The 23,474-nt window shown below is 35.8% G+C and overlaps 2 protein-coding genes across 3 annotated transcripts in view; both read left to right on the forward strand.

The window, feature by feature from the left end:
* The first annotated feature begins 29 nt into the window (after positions 1-29).
* LOC121371511 (EF-hand calcium-binding domain-containing protein 11-like) lies at positions 30-8,680 on the forward strand. Of its 2 annotated transcripts, XM_041497450.1 has the most exons (6): positions 30-211; positions 1,240-1,335; positions 2,466-2,523; positions 3,840-3,941; positions 5,155-5,245; positions 8,025-8,680. In XM_041497450.1, the coding sequence occupies exons 1-6, from the start codon at positions 119-121 to the stop codon at positions 8,101-8,103; spliced, it is 519 nt and encodes a 172-aa protein (XP_041353384.1). In that variant the 5' UTR covers positions 30-118; the 3' UTR covers positions 8,104-8,680. The 2 variants fall into 2 exon arrangements, with proteins under 2 accessions (XP_041353384.1, XP_041353386.1); XM_041497452.1 differs by lacking the exon at positions 1,240-1,335.
* A 7,743-nt stretch (positions 8,681-16,423) lies between these two features.
* Positions 16,424-23,474, forward strand: part of LOC121371501 (delta(14)-sterol reductase TM7SF2-like) — a 39,638-nt gene continuing 32,587 nt past the window's right edge. The window contains exons 1-3 of the mRNA XM_041497433.1: positions 16,424-16,650; positions 20,417-20,495; positions 21,978-22,166. Coding sequence (XP_041353367.1) covers positions 20,475-20,495; positions 21,978-22,166 — 210 coding nt within the window. The 5' untranslated portion in view covers positions 16,424-16,650; positions 20,417-20,474. The remainder of the gene's footprint in view (positions 16,651-20,416; positions 20,496-21,977; positions 22,167-23,474) is intronic.

Below are 23,474 nucleotides of genomic sequence, written 5' to 3' on the forward strand. Positions count from 1 at the left end.
AAAATAAAGTAATGGGGATTGCCCAGGAATTCCGCATTGGTGTCTGTCTCGACAAGTCCAGTTATTTTTTTAATTTTTATTTGGTAGCAATAAATGTTCGTGTAACATTTGAAGTCCAATGGCTACAAAAATGCTTTTCGACTTAACGACGTCAGGATACACATCCATAAAAAGAACAATAAATGCAGATGAAAATCGTTTGCTAACATCTGTGAGTAAGAATGGGGCGTGTGCGATACGTTCGATACGATGATAGTAATGAAATCATAGGGCCTACCTATCTTGGCTATATCAAAATCACGGTAATCCCGTTTTAAGGCAGGAAGTTAATTAGTTAATTAACAGTAGCAGTAGTATGTGGCATATTAGACTAATTACTGTTGTTACAACGGTGTTCATGCAAAAAGAACCTAACATATTTTTTTAATTTAAAGGTGCACACCATCCTTTATGACTTGTAGATAAAGTTTGTTTTGTTTAACGACACCATTAGAGCACTCTGATTTATTAATCATCGGCTATTGGTTGTCAAACATTTGATTATTTTTAGTCTCACCGACTACATTCTTCCATTAGCAGCCAGAATCTTTTATATGCACTTTCCCACAGACAGGACAGCACATACCACAGCCTTTGATATACTTGGTAAATAAACCATCACTTACATTATAGATTACAGATAGGTAATTTTGTGCTTTTTTGTTTTTATAAATGACTGATTGTTTTGAATAATTATATATATATATAATTATTCAAAACAATCAGTCATTCCTAAAAACTATTTTACCTATATATATATATATATATATATATATATATATATATATATATATATATATATATATATATATATATATATATATATAGGCCTACCCCGGTATTTCACTTTATGTATTTTTAAACAAGAATGTGCCTTAGCTCACAAAACAATTTCAAAAGCTTATTTTACATTACACAATATGTTAATCTAAATCACATTGGATATACACATTTGGATAATCCTTGAAAAATAGGTGTTCTTACTAACATTTTTTTAATTACCGATACCAGTACAAAGTAAAACGCTACTATCAAAGTGTCATATGTTAATAATTTTAATTAGTAAAAATGTTAGTTGATATTCCATGCCAATAATAAAAAAAGAAATTAAACAAATGTCTTTATGGGAACTGTTCATTTTGATTTCACTAACGCATAACCTTTTTTTTTAGGAAAAAATGTTTTCTGTATCTTTAATAGATTTTTCATGATTGTGACACTGACAAGAAGGGATTCCTTTCCAGAGAAGACTTGAAATTTGCAGTTGTGTCTTTGTTTGGATACAAACCATCAAAGGTAGATTTTGTTTGTCTATAAGGTTTCCAAACCAGTCTAGTAAACAGTAAAAATAAATGGAACTGTGATTTTTTCCAGAAATTAGCATTGTTCATGAAAACAATCCTTAAATGCCATTTCTTGCAGTGTCCAAACCATTCATGTAGTAATCATTCTTCTTCCTCAGAAATGTTCTTTTTATAAGAAATATTTTTATCATCATTTTTGTTTAACTACTTCTTCACTGGTCTGATGTTTGGTTGGTCTGGGATCAATCCCCATTGGGCTATTTTCATTCCAGCCAGTGCACGACCAAACTGGTATATCAAAGGCCATGGTATGTGTTATCCTGTCTATGGGATGGTGCATATAAACAATCTCTTGCTATGGAAAAATGTAGCAGGTTTTCTCTCTGAGAGTGTATGTGAAAATGACCAAATGCTTGATATCCAATATGATTAATAAATCAATGTGCTCTAGAGGTGTCGTTAAACAAAACAACTTTAACTCCTCTAGCATGCCGTTTCTATGTTGATAATTGTGATAGCTGAGTGTTGGTTTTAGAGCTGGGTGATATTTAAATTTGAGGTTCAGTATTGGTATCTTTTGAGTGATTTACCTCAGTATCAGTACAGTATTCGGTATTAACACAATACCAATACCGATATCAAGCGGTATTTTCAGTATACTCTGCTTTAAATGCATATCTGAGTTAAGGTCACCCACTAATTTCATCTAAATAAAATTAAATTCCATACACAATGCTCTCATCTGATTTATACCCAACCTATTTTGCATTTGTCAAATATATTGTTAGTGCTTTATTAAGTGGCAGGAAACATTTTTCAATACCGAAATCTTTTTACTTTGAAATTTGCTTGGTACAGTAAATCGGTATTGATATGATACCGATACAGAACAGTATATATGGTATACCCCCAGCTCTAGTTGTTTTCTTTTAGAATTTGATCAGTCAATCAAGTATAAGTTTCATGATTTTACCTTACATTTTTAAGTGATGTGTAAAACACATCAGTGGTTATTCCCCCATTTCATAAAATAGGTTATTTATTGTTAAGGGTTGAAGTTACGGGTATTATCATAAATTGAGCAGTCGTACTTTTTACTAGTGTTTCTTCTTATTTTTTCAGTATGAAACAAATGAAATTCTGCAGACCCATGGTGACATAATCATTGATGGAAAGAAAGGTACTATTTTTAGCATAAACTATGTTTCAAGGACCACTTTTGTAGCTGGCCACAGACCAAAATTATTTATGATATATGTTTCTATATAGCTTTAGTGGCTATAGGGTGTATACCACCAAATGAAATCCCATAAACAACAATAGTAACATAATATGTGGCTAAAACTCCTACATGTAGCGTATTAGTCGACATGCTATTTTTAGTAGGACCCCGCACATATTTCAAGCACAATGGTAGTTGGTACACTACTAGTTCAAATTAAATTACAAAAATATATTGGCCTGATGAACCAACATTTTATCACAACAAACTCTGCTCTATCAAAAGGTAAGTGCACCTCGAACTTTGACCCAGTCAGATGTTATTTGGTTTAGTACTACTTGTAACACTTTTATTAATATCACTAAGCCCATGGATTTTTTTAATGCACCTTTGTCATAGAATATACCATGAAAAGGACAATCCCTGTTGTACAGCTCTTTCTCTCAGGTAAACAAACACACCCACAGTGGCACTACATGCTCTCAAATCAACTTTAGTCTAATATTTGCCACTTAGCCATGAAATAATCATAGTCAAACAGCAGACTACTTGTGAGGATATATTTCAGGATTTTGGTCAACCAAATGGGAAGATAACTGTGATCTGTGGCCTAGTTGTGTTCTAGTTTTTTCTACCATAATCCTCTTGATGTTGAAATGTAAAAATTGCACATTCAGTTATATTCAATTATTAAAATATGATAAATAGAAGCAGTGTTCATTATATTAGCCAATTACTAATATTGTTGAATAGATAGTTGGTTAATGCATCGTGGTACTTGTTTAAATCAACAACTTCTAATGTATAAAAAATAGATTGCTGAAAATTGGTTAAAACAAAATCCTTTTTCAGGCCTCTGAAAATTGCGAGAATTATCATTTCGTTCCCTTATTGCACTCGCGAATCTAATTTGGCATAACCAATTTTTTATTCATGCTAAATTTGGATCACCATTTATTTTAATATAATGGGTTATGCAAAACGAAAATGGGTCACATGGATTTATTTCTGCGTAACCGATAAATGGGTAACAGAGATTTTTAATTCTCAGAGGCCTGTTTTTAAGCAGAATAATGGAGATGTTTAGTGAAAATGAATCAAGCAGTCATACCATTTTGATACAAGTTGAAAGACACATAATTGCTGACATATCATGCCAATTTGGTGACTAACTGCACAATTTTCTGTAACACATCATGATCTTATTTCAAGCATCTCTTTGACAAATTTCCTTAACTATCTGTACAATTTTCTCTATCATGATCTTATTTCAGGCATATCTTTGACAAGTTTCCTTGCTGTCCTTGGTCCAAAGTTTGCGAGTCGAGATGAAGATGATGAAATAAGACAAGTCTTTCTGGCTTTTGATATTCAGTGTAAGACACATTGATTTGAGGTTCTTCCATTAAATTTGATAAAAGTACTGTTGTACATATTTGCTCTAGAATTATTTACTTTGAGCAAATGGTTGTAAATGCTAAAAATAAATAAAGTTGGCTACCTTTCTATCACATCCATCTATTCGTCCATGGATCTATCTGTTCATCCATCCATTGATCCATCTGTTCATCCATCCACCCACCACCTGTTCATCCATTGATCCATCTGTTCATCTATCCACCCACCACCTGTTCATCCATTTATCTATTGATCCATATATTGATCCACCTATTCATCCATTAGTCTGTTCATCCATTGATCCATATGTTCATTCATGCATCTGTTGATCCATCCATATATTGATCCATCTGTTAATCCACCATCCATTGATCCATCTGTTCATCCATCACCCATTGATCCATCTGTTAATCCACAATCCATTGATCTATTTGTTCATCCATCCATTGATCCATATGTTCATCTATCCATCCATCCATCCATCTGTTCATCCATTGATCTATTTGTTCATCCATCCATTGATCCATATGTTGATCCATCATCAATTGATCCACCTGTTCATTCTTCCATTGATCCACCTGTTCATTCTTACATTGATCCATCTCTGCACCCATTGATCCATATGTCCATCCATTGATCCATCTATTGATCGACCTCTTCATCCATGTTCATTGATCCATCTGTTCAACCATTGATCAACCTGTTCATCCATCCATCCACTGATCCCAACCATCCATTTATTAATTCTAGAGCAGGGCGGTATTGAAATTTCAGGTTTGGTATTGGGGTGATTTACCTCAGTATTGGTACGGTATTCGGTATTGATTTATCCTTCCATCCATTCATCCATCCTTTCATTCATTCATTTGTCAATTAATTAATTAATTAATTTATTCATTTGTCAATTAATTAATTAATTTATTTATTCATTTGTCCATTAATTAATTAATTCATCCATTCATCCATCCTTCGTGTACAACACACACCAACCCACCCAATAAAATTCATCCATCCATCCATCCATCAAACCAACCAACCAACCATGCAATTAACCATTTATCCATCTAATTATCTATGCATCCATTCAGGCATTTGTAGAATTTGGCACTATAACAGATCCATTATTTATACTGTCTCTTTATAATGTATCAACAGAAATTACTTGCAACATATTTAATTGAATATTTTTAGGTCATGGGTTTTTGACGGTTGAGGATCTGATGAAGGTGTTTGGTCAGATTGCTCCACGTATACCTGCACACACAGTTGCAGCCTCATTCAGGTTAGTACCTACCATTCAACAATTTAATGTCATTATTAGTCTAGTACCTACCATTCAACAATTTAATGTCATTATCAAAGGCTAGTACCTACCATTCAACAATTTAATGTCATTATTAGAGGCTAGTTCCTACCATTCAACAATTTAATGTCATTATCAGAGGCTAGTACCTACCATTCAACAATTTAATGTCATTATTAGAGGTTAGTACCCACCATTCAACAATTTAATGTCATTATCAGAGGCTAGTTCCTATCATTCAACAATTTAATGTCATTATCAGAGGCTAGTACCTACCATTCAACAATTTAATGTCATTATTAGAGGCTAATACCTACCATTCAACAATTTAATGTCATTATTAGAGGCTAGTACCCACCATTCAACAATTTAATGTCATTTTAAGGGGCTAGTACCTACCATTCAACAATGTAATGTCATTATTAGAGGCTAGTACCTACCATTCAACAATGTAATGTCATTATTAGAGGCTAGTTCCTACCATTCAACAATTTAATGTCATTTTAAGGGGCTAGTACCTACCATTCAACAATTAATGTCATTATTAGAGGCTAGTACCTACCATTCAACAATTTAATGTCATTTTAAGGGGCTAGTACCTACCATTCAACAATGTAATGTCATTATTAGAGGCTAGTACCTACCATTCAACAATGTAATGTCATTATTAGAGGCTAGTTCCTACCATTCAACAATTTAATGTCATTATCAGAGGCTAGTACCTACCATTCAACAATTTAATGTCATTATTAGAGGCTAGTACCTACCATTCAACAATTTAATGTCATTATTAGAGGCTAGTACCCACCATTCAACAATTTAATGTCATTTTAAGGGGCTAGTACCTACCATTCAACAATGTAATGTCATTATTAGAGGCTAGTACCTACCATTCAACAATGTAATGTCATTATTAGAGGCTAGTTCCTACCATTCAACAATTTAATGTCATTTTAAGGGGCTAGTACCTACCATTCAACAATTTAATGTCATTATTAGAGGCTAGTACCTACCATTCAACAATTTAATGTCATTTTAAGGGGCTAGTACCTACCATTCAACAATGTAATGTCATTATTAGAGGCTAGTACCTACCATTCAACAATTTAATGTCATTATCAGAGGCTAGTTCCTACCATTCAACAATTTAATGTCATTATCAGAGGCTAGTACCTACCATTCAACAATGTAATGTCATTATTAGAGGCTAGTTCCTACCATTCAACAATTTAATGTCATTTTAAGGGGCTAGTACCTACCATTCAACAATTTAATGTTATTATTAGAGGCTAGTACCTACCATTCAACAATTTAATGTCATTTTAAGGGGCTAGTACCTACCATTCAACAATGTAATGTCATTATTAGAGGCTAGTACCTACCATTCAACAATTTAATGTCATTATCAGAGGCTAGTACCTACCATTCAACAATTTAATCATGTTAGTACATATATCTGCATTTGACAGGACTCTACATTAAAGGGACTATCCTCAGTCTGATGGATTGTGACATGTTCCCGACTAGTATAGCCTTTTTAACGATTACTGTTACACGAACATGTATATTTAATGTACTTTCTTGTTTAGGATATCAGTATCTGTATACCCAGTGCATTTCTGATTGTCATAATGTTTGTAGGAGTCTGAATTAAACAAATCTCTCTGAATAATTTCATACTTACAAAAAATATATATTAGATAGAAAATAAAAGATGTTTATGCTACTACAAACATTAGAATAACCAAAAACATACTCGATATAGAGACACAGATGTTCTAAACAGGAAAATTTATTTATTTAAAGTGTATTTTCAGTCAGTATAAAGCCTTATTAGTTGGAAACATGTTATAAATGGCAGCAAACTCTGGACAGTCCCTTTAACTCTTAACATCCAAAATCATGTGTCGTGGACACGCACTAAAATAGAGCCCTGGCATTTTCCAGTTGAAATCAGAAAAGAATGAGCCATTAATGTTAATTTGCTTATCTCCTTTTAACATTTTAACATTAATAGTTCCACTAAAAGTTTCAGAAAAGAAAGAAAGAAGGAAGGAAGGAAATTTAATGACATACTCCAACACATTTTAATTACGGTTATATGGCATCAGCCACAGAATGAGAGAGGAAACCAGCTCCCCCCACTCCATGAGCTACTGTTTTTCAATTAGTAGCAAGGGATCTATTGCATGCACCATCCTACAGCCAGATAGTACATACTATGGCGCCTTTGTTACACCTGTTATGGACTACTGGCTGAAACAGGAAGTAGCCTGGATTTTGGATCAACCAGGCATCAGGCAAGCTCTTTACCACTGGACCATGTTCCTCCCACATTACCAGTATATAAAAATATTATTATTAATACCTCAATTGACATACTTTCATTTTGACAAAAACCCATTGTTAGCGTGCTATTTTGATATGCACTACCATACCCCATAGAATGCCAGAAAACAATCAGAGGGTAAGTAATAAAACAAAATCGATCATAAGTGCTCCTTCTAGGTGGTTATGGGTTTAAAATATTTTTTGAAATTGGTTGCTGCATTACATGTGCTTTGACAAATTTTTAAAGAGCAGTTCTCTTACTAAAATATCTCTAAAAATTATAAATATGTATCTATTAATTTCCAAGAAATTGAGGGTATGTAATTTTAGCCTTTGGACCCTCTGGCAAAAGCCCTGATGGGAATCTACAGAGTATGGTACACAAATTGTCTGGTAATATAATGGTGTATATATTCTCATGTTTCAGGGAGCTTGATCGTGATGGAGATGGGAGAATTAGTTACAAAGACTTTGAGTTCATGATGAAATATGGGACTGACAGCTGAGTGTGCTGGCCGATGCTGAAAATGGTTTACGTCCAAATGATGGAATTTGTTACACAGAGTTGATAATGAAGTATGGTACAGACAGCTGAACTAATTTCTGTTGATAAAGCTGCAGATGCTGAAAACAGTTTTCAGTTCAGATGGAGGACTGAGTTCATGCTGAAACATGGTACAGATAACTGAACTCATTTCTGGTGATGATGCAGATGCCAAAATGGTTTTGAGTTAGGGTGGAAAAATAAGTTACAAAGACTGAGTTGAGAATGAAGTATGGTACATACAGCTGAACTAATTTCTAAGGTCATTCAAAATGAGCATGTAGTTGTGGGCTTCAGTGTTATGTTCATCCTGTATATAGTAGATCATAGGGGATGCCGTGTCAATCTTCTCAGGATGTAGTTACAGAGATGGAGTCACAGAGGAGTTGCTATACTGTCAATCAATAAAGAGCTACTTTATTTAGAGAACAATTCTGAAAACCTCGGATCAGAAAATGATGTAGACTTGAGGTTGACAATGACGTTGAATAGGACACATATCAATTAAAATGGAAGGTTAATAAAATGTTAACATTTTACTTTGCCGTTTTGTTTTATTTCTTTACATATATGTAATATACTCTTTAAAAAAAGTAGGGGAACCTGAAATATTAATGTTAATATATCTACTATTAGACCAAACATACATTTTGACCACAGACATCCTAGTAAAGAACGTTCAGGTCTGTTTATCAACACACCGAAACACATTCCATAGTTTGCACGTACATCACACAGTTGCCCTCATACACGTGCGTTTTGTGTCATTCTCGATTTTGGCAATTTCCAGGAAGGTCGATTAATCACTGTGGAACATTATTTCTGTCAATCTTTTTCATTATGTTGATCATACAGTTGTTAATGTTTTGTTTTTAGTAATTTTTATCGTTTGAATTTGTGATGTGGCATATGCAACACGATGAGCGTCTACGGGCAATTGGCATGCTGCAAACGTGCAGAAGTCCGCATGAAGTGGCCAACACTTTCAATGTTTCGAAGTCAGTGATTAGCAGACTATGGAACAGGTACCAACAAACCCAAAATGCTGACGATCGACCCTGTTCAGGTCGTCCCAGTGCAAACCAGTTGCAAACCTTCATCAGGCTACTGGTGTCAGAGTTACGGGTCAGACAATTAAAAATCGTCTTCATGCTCGACGGCCCCAGGTTGTGCTCACAGACGTGAATGGTGTATGGAGCATCAGGACGGGGGTATTCGTCACTGGTCATGTGTCATGTTTTCAGATTTTCACCATTCACTTTGGACTTCCTTGACAAGCATGGTTGGGTCTGGCGACGACAAAATGAACGGCACGCCAATGTCACAATGCGATTTCAGATTTTGCGGTGGATCGGTTATGGTGTGGGGTGGTATCACTATGACTGACAGAACCCCCTCCATATTGTGCAAGGAAGGGTCACTAGGCAGTACTACCAGGACAACATACTGACACCCTTCGGCGTCCCGTTTGCTAGGCGTGTATGTTGACGTTTTGTTTTTCAGGACGACAATGCCCGTGCTCACCGTACATGAATTGTCAATGCTCACCTCCAACAGCACAACATCTATCAAATGCCATGGCCAGCAATGATCTCAGACCTTTCCCCCATCGAACACGTCTGGGACATGATAGGGAGACGTGTGCGTCAACGTCAAAGACCGCCGGCCACGTTAGCGGAACTTGGTCAGGTGCTGCAAGAGGAGTGGAACAGACACCCTCTAATGGCCATTGGGAGACTCGTACGCAGTATGCCTCATCGACTGAATGAATGTCTTACACATCGTGGCGGTATCACCCACTACTGATAAAAAAATGTCAACTTTCAGATTTCACTTCTGACCCCAATCGTCCTTCAAGATTTTTGGTGGTCATAAAACCTACTGTAATACTGAACTACCAGTTGTAATGTTTGCCCAATTAATTCACTACTATCATATAACCATTCCCCACAGCTAATATACCTTACAAGTTTGGCAGTTGTAAATTTTTATTAGAGTTCCACTACTTTTTTTGAAGAGTATATAATATGCAAGGTCTTGTATCCGCTTCTCCTTTTTTTTTTTTGGTACTGACGCTGCCTTATTTGTACTTGCCAGGGTTTCTGCCAGATGGTAAAATGTGTATGGCACCATACCCAAAAAATTTGCAGATTTTGTTTTTAAGTTAACCTTTTCACAAAATGAATTGCTCTTATAATTACTGTACGATTTTCTAAACCTTTTTTTTTCTGAGAGAGACTTGTTGCATTCAATACTCACAAAAATTTCTTTCTGGCAGAAACCCTGCTTGCCCGATGCCACATTTCACAAGGATAAGATACAATCTCGAGTATAGAGGCACACACCGACCTCAGTGGTGTCATGGTTAAGCCATTGGACATAATTCTGGTAGGTACTGGGTTTTAATGACTGAATGGGATTAAGAAAATGTCCATGGCAAAAAAACATGCCATTAAAAACCCCTGAATATAGTCTAAGGCAAAAAAGTGCTGAGGAGAATTAAAAACTCCACGGCATTGCCGATTACAGTGGGCAATTACAGGAGTTTGTAAAGCCTAAGCAAGCTGACCGTGTGATTATACAGATCGGTCTTTGACTAACTTTTCTGCATCAGACTGTGATTGTGTAACCCAAGTGCTCTTGCAATGGCGTTAACGATGATCAGCATCGGTCGGCAATCCCAAAAATCATTCGTCACAAGAGTTCAACATGTTAACTTCTGCAATGACTTGGACTGCTATGTTTTTATATTTATGTAACATTTGTATACATTGTATAATGTGACAGAAACTTTATTGTGGCTTTAATACCTATTCTTATTCATGTTTTTATGAGGAGGTGTGTCTTTTTTCTTTCTATTTTTTTACACCTATACATGGATTTGTTAAAACTTGCTCTTTGTGAGAGCCGGTACGGGGCTGCAAACCCAATACTTACCAGCCAAATGTCCAATGGCTTAACCATGACACTTTGGAGGCTGGTGGGTGCATTCATACTTATTTTCGTGCTTATATCCAATTACGGTTCAAGCATGCTATCCTGGGCACACAACAGCTATCTGGGCTGTCTGTCCAGGACAGTGGGTTAGTGGTTATTTGTTGGTGATTAGTGAGAGAAGTTGGTTTAGTGGTCACACACCTACCATTTAAGTTGTTAAAACTCACTCTGGGTGGGAGCCGGTACCAGGCTATGAACCCAGTACCTACCAGTCTTATGTTTGATGGTTTAACTGTAGTGCCCAAATCTGAATTACGTTTTTTCATATTAGCATTACTGCCAAACTAGTAATTTTTTAGAATTTGTATGCTCCCGAATAACGTTATGAAAGGCGAAGTGTAATTGGTCGATATTTAAATTGTTATTTATAGATGAAGTGTCACCTGGACATGGGAGTCCATGCAATGCTGTTTAGATCTACTGGTGAGACCAGTAGAGCTAATTTTAATCAGATTGTATGTATCTGGATCTCAAAACAGCATAATAGTCTTTTCTGCAGGGTAGCTTAAGGTCAGAAACAAAGTTTTAGTAAAAAGGGGGTATTTTTTTTGAAAATGTAATAATGTTTCTCTGTATTAACCTGTATGTCATTATATAGCTAATTTTAATCACACAAACGAAAATGCATTTGTCAACATTCACCAAAACCAGAACTATTCTCAGCTGATTAACCTAATCATTTAATCCAAGATGGCCATCAATGTATTAGCTAGAACAAGGAAATCATAATTTATCACATTTTACATCAACTAGATATTTTTATGTTATTGAATTAATTTTATGGGAAAAAGAATTAATTTATAAGAACCTTGTGCTAACAGATATTGCATCACCATCTAAATCCATGATTGCCATATAAAAATGGCCAGCAATAGTAAGATGTGGCCATATCTTACATTCTATTTATTTTCCCCAAAGAACAATTTATACAATAGTCTATGCTTATATTCTGCATTTGAACCAAATAATTACATGGAAGCATATGTTTGCAGGCCTCACAGTGACTAGGCATTGTCTTTTGATGGAAATGGATAAAACTGGCTTTTGTGATGTCATAAAATTTCTACAACTAACTCCAATATTTGTGTCAACTTTATGGGATGATGCTCCTTTCTTTGCTAATGTTACGAGGTGGGCAGCAGTGTTCAAGACCAGGAAGACCTTCAGTTGCTACCATTAATTACGGAAAATGTTGATAAAATACAGGCATCCCATGAGAGAGTTGAGAACATTCTGAAGAATGAACTGGGCATGGTGAAAGTTGCAAAGCACCTGTACACAAGTGTTGATGCCATGGCTTTGAACTCATTGGAACATCCACCAGATTTGACACAATCCAATTTTCACCTTTCCCCAGACTTGAAGAAAGAACTGTCTGGAATCCAGGCATCCCAGCATCATTGGCAGCAGTCTGGACCTTGAAGACGATGATGTTGAAAAATAATTATTAACCAATTCCATCAATGCAGTCCATCATAGGCTCAAAATGTTTCAGCCAACCCTCAAAATTCTCATTTCCTATCTCTCTCCATATAATTGATACATACTTTAGAATTGCATTTTGTTGACCAAGACAATATATCTCTGCATAATATAGCAATTATTAGAATACTAGTATGCATCGATTATACCTTCAAATCCACCACCACCACCAAATGAACTTAGTAGCTATATATACTCTTCAAAAAAAGAAACGCAAAAGGGTACAAATGGGTTATAACTCCGATTTTATGTTTCCTACCGGTTCATGCTTTGTGAATATAAGGTCATTGCATGTCCCAAACACATTCCCACGGTTACATTCGATAAAACGCAGCTACTGTACAATAAAGTTCCAAAATGTGAATATTCGCAAAAACGCAGCCACGTGCAAACCATGTCACCACTGCACGTGCGTTGTCTGCACGTGCAACATGAACACCGACAGTATAAAAGTGCAGGGTGTTCGCTTGCCTGGCCTCTGTATCTGGCCGACAGTTGACAATCCAGGACATGCCACGTCTCAGTGAACCGCAGAGAAACAATGCCATCGGCCGACTAGACGCAGGCGAATCCAGAACGGCCGTTGCCAGGGCATTCCATGTGTCCCCAAGCACCATCTCCAGACTGTGGGACCGTTACCAGCAACATGGATCAACACGTGACCTCCCTAGATACGGTCGACCACGGGTCACTACCCCCGGGCAGGACCGCTACATCCGGGTACGCCACCTTCGGGAACGATTGACTACTGCCACCTCCACAGCCGCAGCAATACCAGGTTTGCGCAGGATATCCGACCAGACCGTACGGAACCGCCTACGTGAGGTAGGAATTCGTGCCAGACGTCCAGTTCGAGGTGTCATCTTAACACCACAACACCGTCCACTCCGACTGCAGTTGCCAGATTCATCGACAATGGCCTCAACTGCGATGGAGACAGGTGTGGTTCAGTGACGAGTCCCGATTTCTGCTCCGACGTCATGATGGAAGATGTCGCGTGTATAGGCGTCAACGTTATGCGGCAAACTGTGTGCAGGAAGTGGACAGATTCGGCGGGGGTAGTGTCATGGTGTGGGCAGCCATCTCACACACTGGCAGAACTGACCTGGTCCACGTGCAGGGCAACCTGAATGCACAGGGCTACATTGACCAGATCCTCCGGCCACACATCGTTCCAGTTATGGCCAACGCCAACGCAGTGTTCCAACATGACAACGCCAGGCCTCACACAGCACGTCTCACAATGGCTTTCCTACAGAACAACAACATTAATGTCCTTCCTTGGCCATCGATATCACCGGATTTGAACCCAATTGAGCATCTATGGGACGAGTTGGACCGACGCCTCCGACAGCGACAACCACAGCCCCAGACCCTGCCCGAGCTGGCAGCAGCCTTGCAGGCCGAGTGGGCCACCATCCCCCGGGACGTCATCCGTACTCTGGTTGCTTCAATGGGCAGGCGGTGCCAGGCAGTTGTCAACACACGCGGAGGCCACACCCGGTATTGACTCCAGATGACCTTGACCTTGGTGGTGTGTCCTATCACTTACTCACAATGGACTAGAGTGAATTGTGAACAATCCTGCAACATTTGGTAATTATCGGACTCACCATTCAATAATTAAATCAATTCTCCAAATGTTACGACAATGTGGTTTTGCGTTTCTTCTTTTGAAGAGTATATGTATAGGATTCAAATAACTACAAAAGGATTGCTGCTAAACAAACTACTTTATTTTTTAAGATACACCACCCAGTAATCAATGATCTAATGATGTAAACAGTAGTTGTTTTATATAATATACATGTATTCAGCCATTTCACTTTCACTCCCCTCATAAAATTGTGTAAGGTTGTTTTTTAGTGCAACAGTTGTTTGAGAATTTGTCCCATGATAGGTACATAAAATTAGATGGTAAATGAGCTGTTAAAACACCCATATTTAGCATTCAAAAACGGTATGTTTTGTTGAAAGCTACACCGAATTTGTTGCATAATTTCAGATGTGCTTCTTGTGATTTCAGTTCAAATGACAGAGCAAGAGCTGCAATGGGCAATGGGGGAGCGGTAAAGAAACATGAAAAGGATGCATCACATTTGATGACCCATGCCCTTTCAGGCTGTGATATACCAGTAAAAACTTGAGTACTTAGATGCTGATAGCGATATGTCACCAGGAAGGCTACATTTAAATGTTACAGACATTTATTAGTGAGAAAAAACCCTCAAAAGCTTTAGATCACTTCCACAAATAACTATTCCACGAGTGAAGATGAGTATCATCTAAAACTGTCCAACCGATTCAATGCAGCCTGTTAACCCACATTTAACGACAAATGAGTAATTATCAAGAGGCAGAAAATGTTAATGGTAAAAAATGACTCCACAATCTTTACCATTTATCCCAGTCAGGTTGACATTGATGATTTGGTCTATATGATGCAAAATTACTTTCTAGATACAGGTAGTTTAAAAATAGATTGGTGCACCTTTAAGACATAGAGACCTGTCAGTATTATAATTATCATATTAAATTTCTCTATAGAAAGTGAGTGCGAGAATTGAATTCTTTGCCCCTACAAAAATACACTGTATTTGAAGTAACAAATATTGTTTGGGGTAAAATAGAATGAAAGATCTTACTCCTAACAACCATTTTCTTGGTCATCCTGGATTTAAATGATGATGCAATATCTCAGCATGAAGTTGTTATAAATGAATTCCTTAATGAATAAAATACCATCCTTAACATCAAAAGTTTGCTATAGTTGAAATAAAAAATTTTGAGTTCTAACTGACATTGTGGTAGCAATCTTGGATGTAAATGATGTTGCGATGTCTTGGTTAGCTGGGAGTAGTTCAAAATGAATCTTCTGACCCCTAAAACACTGTCACAAACATGAACAGTTTCATCATAGTTGATAAAGTATTGGAGATATTTCCAGTTCTGTTTTGACAGCAATCTTGGGACGCTATCTTGAATATTTAAAAATGCTCAAGGTGCCAAGTTTACACCTCTCCAATTGTTATTCAGCACTACCGAAAGATGCAAAAACCACAAAAAACATTGTGGGTACCGATCTACATGTTTATAAATACTTTGGCAAACCATAAAACACAGATTTCTTTGATTTTTCGTCCACCTGAATGATAAATACTAAGTGTGATAACTAGCTAAAGCTACTCTATTGGAAAGTCCATCATGCATAGTGATTTCCCTAGAAATTAGGCAAGGCATGGTAGACCAAACACTTTTGGGGCATTTTCACCATTTTCTGGGCATTTGTTTTTCATTAAAAATACACAAAAATTAATTGAAATAAACATTAATGTAATTTATGTTTGCTTTAATAAATGAATGGCAAAATATATAAAAGGCATACTTCAGTCATTAATAATACCTATTATGTTTTATAAAGGCAATTTTATAATTAATTACTGAAAAAGGCTTGTTTAATCTCAGGGCAGCATAGAGCTTATGGGCTTAACCACTGCACCACTAAGGCCAATGCCTATATATATATATGTTCATTTGTTTGTTCTTATTTCCAATTATGGTTCAAGAATTTAATTGTTAAACTTGCTCTGGGTGGGAGCCAGTACCGGGATGCGAACCCGGTACCTACCAGCTTCGATGGCCTAACCACTAAGCTACCGCGGCAGTGCCAATATACTCGAGATTGTACCTTTAAAATTATTTGTTCACGATTACTCAGTGGTTGCTATGACACCAATTTTGAGTTAAAAAAAAAAAACGATATTCGAATTTGCGTCACAATATGATATTACTATACGTACATAATCAAAGTATAAATATAACTGCATATAGTATGCAGCTTTCCCCACTTTTTAAAGATATCCCCATAATACAAAATACCAACAAAACCCAATCAACGCTCTATTTCTTTTTAGAATATTGAAACGAACCATACTGACAAATCATCCAATGAAAACGTGACATTATGTGAACGTCCAATCAGAATTGAGCCCGCCAAGCGTCTTGCACCACTTCCCTTGGAGAGTCAGTTGTAAGTGAGAAATTAATTATTTTAATTACGTAATTATGGTAATATTATTAGTCAAATGTATTAATTTGTTTATTACTCAGTTTACTTTGTGAATTTATATGAATCTTATTCATGACATATGTATATTTATGGATGATTTGTAAAAGATGACAGGTTGTTAACGAAAAAAATTCACAAGTGAAATTGCCCGTTTTCACAAAGTGAAGAAAGTGTTTTAGAAATTATCGGTTGCTTTTTACTACAAATATTAAAGACCAAGACATTTCCTACACAATGTCGTACCTTACATGCAAATAAATAACACGACTTGGCAAACTAATAAAAGGAGAAAATCAGTGATTGGTTGTCAGTTTGTGGTTGGCTTTCACCAAATAAATTGCCATTGCTAGTAATGTTAACTTTTTAAAAATATAAACCTTAAAAAATAAAGTATCCTTGAGTGTCAGTGTTCAAGATAAAAAATATTGGACAGTGTCCCATTTGGATACTAACAATTCAAAATCTGGTATCCCACCTGAGAATTTAGTATCGCACTTAAATGAAATTCATAAATAACATAACAAACTTGGACGACACCGTTCTCTTTTCCAGTCTATATTGCTACACTGCAATCGAAATCACGGAATTCGTGAAATTCACATTCAAACGGATTGGCAAAAAGATTTGCTGCATCTATTTTTGCGTAATACTGACATAAATTAATATTTAGCAGTAATCTATAAGTGTTTCTGACATTACTAATGATAAACCTACCTGTATCAATTTTCTGTCAATTTTCTGCAAATGTGGAATCAATATCTCAAATAAAATTTGAAGGGAGGAAACGTCCAACAAAAACAATAGCGACTTAGCAGTTCTCAGTCTTTTGCTACACCACTATTGCTGGTGTAGCATTAGACTGGATACGAGTTGGGGAGATATTGTTACAACATAGCATTAGACTGGGTACAAGCTTGAAAATCTGTTATTTAACTTCACCAGTAAATGATGACTTTCATTGTTTCAGCAAAAAATAAAAATGCAGGATTAAAAAAACCAAGTACATTGTATGGTATCCCGGTGGGATACTGGGTTCTGAAGTCTGGTATCCTAAATTAAATTCTGGTATCCCCGGGATACCGTTAATCTATAATTCTGTGTGTTCACTATTCGTTCGGCTAAGTATATTTGCCATTGCTACTACTGGCCTTGACAGCAATACTGTAAAAAGTTTTACTAACCTTTAAAGTGTGGTACAAGCCATTCACAAAATTAACGGTTATTAATATTGTGAATTAACCATTTTATGTTCTTATGTTGTCCAATGTATGCCATGCCATTTTATATGATCCATATATAAAATAAATGATTTGAATTGAATTAGTAAACGTGTGATTCTTTCTATGTCTGAAACTTGTTACATTACCCTATATATAGCTGGTATTCAAAACTTGTGGCACCATGTTAAACACTTTCTCAACTGAAATAGTGCAACAAATGGACACACAAACCAAAAATGTATAACCTACCATACTCAGTAAATTGCGATTGAAGTACTTGCATCATTATGAACAAAGTTAATCTTCCAACGAAAACCTTCAAAACTTACCCCCCGCAATTTAAAATTTGCTAAATATAGGGAAGCAACTCGCCTTGCACATTAAGAATAGTATTGACTTAATGTGCGCCCTACACTATGGGGAATGCTAGTCCAAATATGCACCCTGCACTAAGGAAATGCCTACACGTTATTTCTGAGCTGATTTTTTTTTTTAATTGCATGCAAAAATAGTATTTTTTGTTATTTCCAAAACACTTACTTTTCTTCTTGAAATCTTAACCACATTGTTAACAACTATCAGTGTGCGATTTAAGTGTTATCTTTAGAGCCCGCCATCAACCCAGTGAGCCCCGCCGCGTCTCCAGTAGAACAGAAGATACACTAGCTCAATTTATAAGGCAAGATAAGTCTCCACAGCTATGGATCATACAAGGACATTTTAAATGCACAGACAAGTTGTTTCAAAATATAAAGACAGTTCAGATGTTTGAAATATTATTTGCTGAACTTTGAACAAATAATGTTTGTGAAGTCTTAATCTGTTACCAATCTTTATGATTGCTGTTTTACTACAACTTTAAACAGATGGGAGTAGAAGGTTATACCAGACTTAATCTATATACAAGTATTGTTATATTTGTAAACCATTGTAGCTTTTACATGTAGTTATAATACAACATAATGCAATGTTTAAAATAAGCACTTGTCCGTTTATCCTGACAAGTGAAAATATTCAGACAAGCAAAATGTGCATTGGTGGTTGTCCAATGGACAAGTAAAAAATTTCAGTGCAGTTTCATGTTTAGCAATCACAAACATCATCATCCTGATACTTGAATAAAATAAACCATTTATTTGGACAAGTAGATTTCTAGATGTATTTGTCTGGTGGACTACTCTCGAGTGCCAATTTGTGAAATAAAATTGGTATCTACGCTTATTCAGCACCCTACATTTAATTACATCTAAAAAAATGTAACCCCTTACGCTAATTCGGCATTCTTACAATTCTTAATTTATTAAATAGCCTCTAATCTATTAGAAATTAGTGAGAAAAATTAGGCAGAGTTACATCCCCTAACTGCGTTCCAGTTCCAGCGTGTTCTGCTAACAGCTGGCATGGCCGATGACCACACTTGTTTGTGAATCTTCAGCTGAGATTTATGCATGCCAGCCCCTGGCATTATAAGTTATTGCTTTAAAAATAAAGATTGATACAGGTAAAAATTAAGTTGATGAAATTACTAGTATGTTTTGTTATAATTGACCATGTGTTAAATACAGGAGATGAATCTAGCGAGCTGTCATCCACCCTGATTGTTTTGGTTTTCTTCCATGGGACTTTTTGATTTTTTTTTAAAGCTGCAATCTCGCCTCACATTAATTATCATAATTTCATAAAAACCTACAAACACACTTACAGTTTTAATGAATTGTGTGTGACAGTAACACAGATGTAACAGATAATAGAAAGTTAACATGTTTATAGTGCGTCCCACGGGGAACACATTTTTTCATACTATGGAATTTACTACAAGTTATTTATTTTTGAGCTGCTTGTTTTCTAAATTACATGTACACACAACAATAATTTATTTTTGTTATTTCCAAAACACTTATTTTTATTTTTACGTCAAACCAAATTCTGTTTTCATTACTAGTCAATTTTTACAATTTAGCTAAATTTCCAGACCCTATGCTAATTCCGTACCCTACTTTTAATTGATTTTAGAAAATTTTCCAGATTCTATGCTTATTCAGCCCCTATGTTTATTAGGCACTCGAGAGTAGTAAAAACTTCTGCATATTTCTTTCACTGTAATGTCTAATGTTTCCCCCAAGGACCACAATGAACATATGTAGTTTTTATGGCTAACCAATATTAACAGTAACTGGAACACTGGACAAAAAATTAATTAGTTGAAATGTACAAACATATTGTTACAATATGTATATGGTATTTGGAAGTAAAGGTGCGGCTATTGGGGGTGGCAGGAGGCCCTTGTATGTACAATAACAAGTCATGGATATCAGACATAGGAAAATCTTTTACAACAGGGAAAATTCAGGGAAAATACAGGGAATTTTAATTTGAACATTCTGTGGGTACAGTCGGTAAAACACAATCATTCTGTTCGTCTATGCAGGGTTTGAACTTAATGGCGACTGATAACAATTGCTGTTGCTGTAATATGAGTAATTAACATGAATGTTTTCTTATTGTAGTCTGTTTGCAAGTATCGGGTGACAGGAGTTTATAGTTTGCAAGTAACTAATAACAACGATGTCATCTCCCACACAGAGGGTAAGCATAATTTTACATTTTCTGCTTTTCTATCTGTAAATGATGGTTATCACACCTTAAAATGTACTACAGGTTGTGATAAGTTTGCAATTCCCCTTGTTACTACATGAAATCCATTCCATGATGATAAATATGAATGCACAAGCCCTCGAAATATGCTGAAATTAGCATGACTGGTTAGTAGGTTATATGGTATTTCTCAATCATAACTGATTCAGTTAGCTTACTACATTGGAATTTCATCTACTAGAAGGCAAGATAGATTGCTGATCAAAATGGATCGTACTAAATGCCAGACAAATGGAACATACTAAATGATCGTACAAGATACCAATATTTTCGGTCAGTAAATTTCAGTATGTTTCTGTGTTCACCCCCATTTAATTTCCACAATATGAAAGCCTGTGAGATGTTAATTCAATTAGAATGGTGACAGTAAGCATTTTTAGCACCATGAGAAAGGAGATGAACATAATTAAAAACAGGTAGCAGGTCTATGGAACTTTTTTTGTATTACCCCAGCGGTCGCACATAACGGGGGGAAATATTTTTCGTATTTTCTCAGTGGGAAATATTCTGCATTGGTTCAACGAACAATACTATTGGACGATTTGATGCTTAGAAACCAATGACCATGTCGGTAATAAAGATGATGTCAACACGATTTGGCAAACACAAAATGACGTCATGTAGTTTAAAGAGTTTGCGTTTATGGCTTTGTTTTCATTGCTAAATTTGTAATAAATTTAAATTGTCATTTTAATGCAATTTGTTATATATATTTGAACAGAATAAATAGAACTTTGGTTTTTGAAAATTATCTCATAATGTGATTAAAATAAATAGTAAAAGCAATACTCAGAAGTGTTTACATGGTTTCTTTATAGGCTACATGTATCGAAAATAAAAGGATTTTAGAGAGAAAAAAATAGCTGAGTAATAAATAGAATAACAAACTTGGTAAATATGAAATCCACTAGATCGCAGATATTATTAATCTGAGATATTCTTTTGAATTGTCTTCCATTTTACACTTTATTCAATGCAAAATTAATAATTTTATAACTTGCCCAGTGAGCTAGTGTGTTTCTAGCTTTGATGTTCCCAGCTGTTTTGCCCATTTCGTGGTGAACAGACATGTGTTCTTCTGAAGCCCTGTAGCTAATGGTAGTTTTTAGAAGCCCTTGAAATTTGCAACAGCAATCAGCAGTCCACTAAAAAAAGGTGTTAAAAAATGTCATTTGTATCATTATTGGGTCTTTACTTTATTATCATCTGTACTGAAGTACCATTGCAGGATAATTTAAAGTTAGAGGGCTGGTGCAGCCTTCACCTGTCTACTTTTTATGTTTACAAATATACATCTCATGATGCTTAGTTAAATATAGCTGCCTGCTTATTAGATAACCTCCTACTTAAAGTTAAAGGATTATAAATTTTCTATATACCGTGCCTTAATGTTTTTGTTATTTGTGTATTTAGAGGGCCAGTCCAAAGCTGAGTCCTCCAGCTGGGTCACGCAGTCCGAGTCGTGGAAGAAGCAGTTCTCGTAAAAAAAGGACCTCATCACGAGGAAAAGCTTCATCTAGATCACGTAGTACTAACAGGAAGTCCAGTACTGACAGGAAACCAAGTACTGACAGGAAATCGAGAGAAGCCAAAGATGGCAAGGTAACTTTCCTTGAGCAATCAAACAGAAAACAAGCAAGGCTCAAAATTTACAGGTCCGAGCAGGAATCAAATGCCGATCAAAATACACAGTATACATCTTGATATTCAGTTTCACAAGCACCTTTCGCTTTCTATGTCATCTTTGAGAGTACTCCTGATAAGTCTGGAATTCGTAAATTTGTATGGCTCTGGTCCCCATATACAGTTTTGGGTATATTTGGATGTTACTGTCAGGTCATTAGTGTATTAACCTTTAGACTACTGGATTAATTTTTGACAAAAAAACACATTGAGTACAAGTTTATAATTTTTATGCACATATATTTGCTTAAATGTTTTATAAATACATAAAATAAAGTTCATATTTGAATCGGTAAGTATTATTTTCAGGCAAAAAAATTCGAAAAAGTCGCATTTACGTACGGACATTTTTGGCCAGCTGTCCAGTATTTATGTCCATTATTCCCAATAACATAAACTATGATTCATATCCAACTATTTGGTCATTTTCGTTGCAGGGATCAAAAATACCTGTAGCTAAAAAATTAGTCAAATGGGATTTTTATTAGCCATACTGAAAATATTTTAGCCAAAATTGTTTTACACAGTACTGTATAGAGTATTTATATATGAATATGCATCTTTTTCAGCTAATTATGTACAAACTGGAATAAATTTGAATAACAACTATTCCCTGATCAAAATCAAAGATCGCAATGGGGGTAGGGGCAGTTAATATATTACTTTGATTTTTTAGTGTGTGTGGGGGGTATGCAGAGTTGAAAGCCAGTACGCCCTGCAATCGTCCACCCCAACTTCTAAGGCTTATGACATTAATACAAATTTAAGTGCCAATAATCTTCTTTTTTTTTAAATAGAGCTTTAAAATAGCAATCTTTATTTTGGTTAGAACTGCTTTTAATTTTTTTTTTTTTATGTAACCCATCAATTTTCCACCCCAACAATTTCGCAGTTTGTGTCATGTTATTTATTTCTGCGTCATGTTAAATGCTTGTTGTTGATTTCAGCTTGTAAAATACATAGCTTAAAGCTGCACACCCTAGTTCCATCCAGCGAAAATAAATTATAATTTGGTTAATCTACAAACCTGTAACACACTTAGATCACGTTTTTATCAAATGGAGTGAAAAAGCAGGTTTTATATCGATAAATACCATGGGAATCCCCATGTCCCAATTGCTTGAAATAATTTTGAAAGTTAGTATTCTGATGTCACCGGTATGTGTCGCTCGAAGCACAACAATGCCTACGTCACGACAAATTTCACAGAGCACAGATTTGGGGTGC

The sequence above is a fragment of the Gigantopelta aegis genome, chromosome 4, assembly GCF_016097555.1.
Source record: "Gigantopelta aegis isolate Gae_Host chromosome 4, Gae_host_genome, whole genome shotgun sequence".
NCBI classification, from domain to species: domain Eukaryota; kingdom Metazoa; phylum Mollusca; class Gastropoda; order Neomphalida; family Peltospiridae; genus Gigantopelta; species Gigantopelta aegis.